The 2,049-nt window shown below is 31.0% G+C and overlaps 1 protein-coding gene across 1 annotated transcript; it reads right to left on the bottom strand.

Moving 5' to 3' along the window:
* Positions 1-399: 399 nt before the first annotated feature.
* UPB1 (transcription factor UPBEAT protein) lies at positions 400-813 on the bottom strand. Its single transcript, XM_078973225.1, has one exon. The coding sequence runs from the start codon at positions 811-813 to the stop codon at positions 400-402; it is 414 nt and encodes a 137-aa protein (XP_078829351.1).
* Positions 814-2,049: the final 1,236 nt, after the last annotated feature.

The following is a 2,049-nucleotide window of genomic DNA, read 5'->3' as shown; positions in this document are numbered from 1 at the left end:
CATTCAATTCCTAGCCTAAACACCCTTATCAATTTTTCATCGGCCAACTCTACTTCTAAATTTACACATGTTGTGGGTGTAAACGCGAGAGTCTAGTATTTGTTCTTAAGAAGAAACATGGTAAGAAATATTATCGAAACTTTCACATTGCATGAAACCTTGAGGCGAACTTTCAATAGTAAATCTGCGACTATGGTCTTGATAAAATGATTTGCATCTCCAAGAGTAATTAATGTGTTATGGCCATAAATAAAAAGAAAACAACAATAGAAGACAAAAGGCATCAATAATCCGCCATTAGATCTGTTTAATTAACAAGAAACTAAACCAATAAAATAGAAAGAATCTTTAATTAATTATAGAAAATCATGCGATCATACATCGAATGAACAGTTGGACTCACTCGGCACAGGACAATGCATCTACCACGGCTTGCATGATTCTCACTCTCCTTTGTAAATTCGTTATGTATTCTGCAGTCTCTATAAACAGCCCATCCAAACCGATCGATGATTCCCCATTTGGGATCAGTTTCTTCAACGTACGAACCTTGCGTTCTATCACCCTCGTGGTGGCCCGTCTTGATCCTCGGTGACTTGCAGCCCGCCTCACCCTCTGTCTCTTCCTCATCTTTAAAGTATTATTCCTTGTGGGGCATCTTCTGATCTTCGTTTTCCAACCTCCTAACCATGTTTTCTTGACTTGAGCTTCCATAACTTTCCTCCATAAAAGATTTCTGGATGAATCTTTCATGCATTTGCTTTTAATTTCTAACAAATCACCCAGTGTTTGTTGGAAATCTTGATCGCCCATGATTTCCATCAAGAAACAGTGTTTGAAGGTTTCAAGAACTGGATAGACGTTGAGCTTTCGTTTTGTAGTTAATCAACTCAATTATGGATGGATCGAATGTAGTGGTGGCGTTGAGGGTTTTTTATATGTGTTTTATGAGGTGGGTTATTAGTCATTATACGGATAATGTTATATTAAGAATGTGGAATATATAGATACGTGTCCAAGTACAGGCCTAAGGTTGTAATTCTTTATGTTTTTTCTTATAATACATAAATTTCTATGTATTAGTGAACCATTTTTCTGTTTTTTTTTTTTTTCAATTATATATATATATATATATATATATATATATATATATATATATATATATATATATATATATATATATATATATATATATATATATATATATATATATTAACTTAAGTTTGTATCTATTAAAAATTTACTAGTTTATAACATCTTCAAACAATAAATTTTCATGAGCTTTTATGTATATTCACTATCAGTTTCCTTTATTAATCAAACATGCTAAATGATTAGAAACTAATCCGGCCGACAACTAATCGAGAGGTTTGATTTGTTTGAGTCTCTTTTAAACAATTATAAAATAGAAGACTTATGAATTCAACTAAAGCTAAATAATAACCCAGCAAAATATATACTAATATTAATTAACCATAAAATACTATTAACTACCTTACATACATTGGCATTTCATTTCAATTACTTAAAACAATGTAGAGGTTATATTTATTTTTCATGGGGCGAATTACAGTACAGTTTGAATATCGTCGAAAGTGTGCAAATTATCACAACATAGTAAATCATTCTTAAAAAAAATTATAACAGAACATCCCAATTTAAAATGTTCCTTGTTTTTAATTAAATTTTCTTTTACTTAATAATCCAATCCGTTTATCTTTACGATAAAACAAGTCCACAAATTTTAAAAATTGGGATGATTTAGGGTTTTTTGGAAGGCATGTTCTGGAGTGGAGAATAATGCACATGGACCTAAATGATTGTTTTATTTAATAAACAAAACCCCCCAAAAAGAAACTTATGTTTCATTCTCATCAAAACAGTCTGGATTATTCCTTCCCCTCCCAAATTCAATGCACGTATAAAATCTGAATTTTAGTATGTATGTAGCATATACCATAGGTACCAAAAGAAAGGGTAGCGGCTTTGGTAACATATGAAAATGGATTTAGACAAAGTCGACTAAAATTTTGTAAAAATTAAAAGGGA

This window comes from Lactuca saligna, chromosome 9 (assembly GCF_052625555.1).
Source record: "Lactuca saligna cultivar CGN05327 chromosome 9, ASM5262555v1, whole genome shotgun sequence".
In the NCBI taxonomy this organism is placed as follows: Eukaryota; Viridiplantae; Streptophyta; class Magnoliopsida; order Asterales; family Asteraceae; genus Lactuca; species Lactuca saligna.
Note: the sequence above shows the minus strand (reverse complement) of the source record. Positions and strands in the feature narration are given on the sequence as shown.

What these genes read in the sequence shown, in the direction of transcription:
- UPB1 (XM_078973225.1), bottom strand. Translation starts at nt 813, where the DNA reads ATGGGCGATCAAGATTTCCAACAAACACTGGGTGATTTGTTAGAAATT.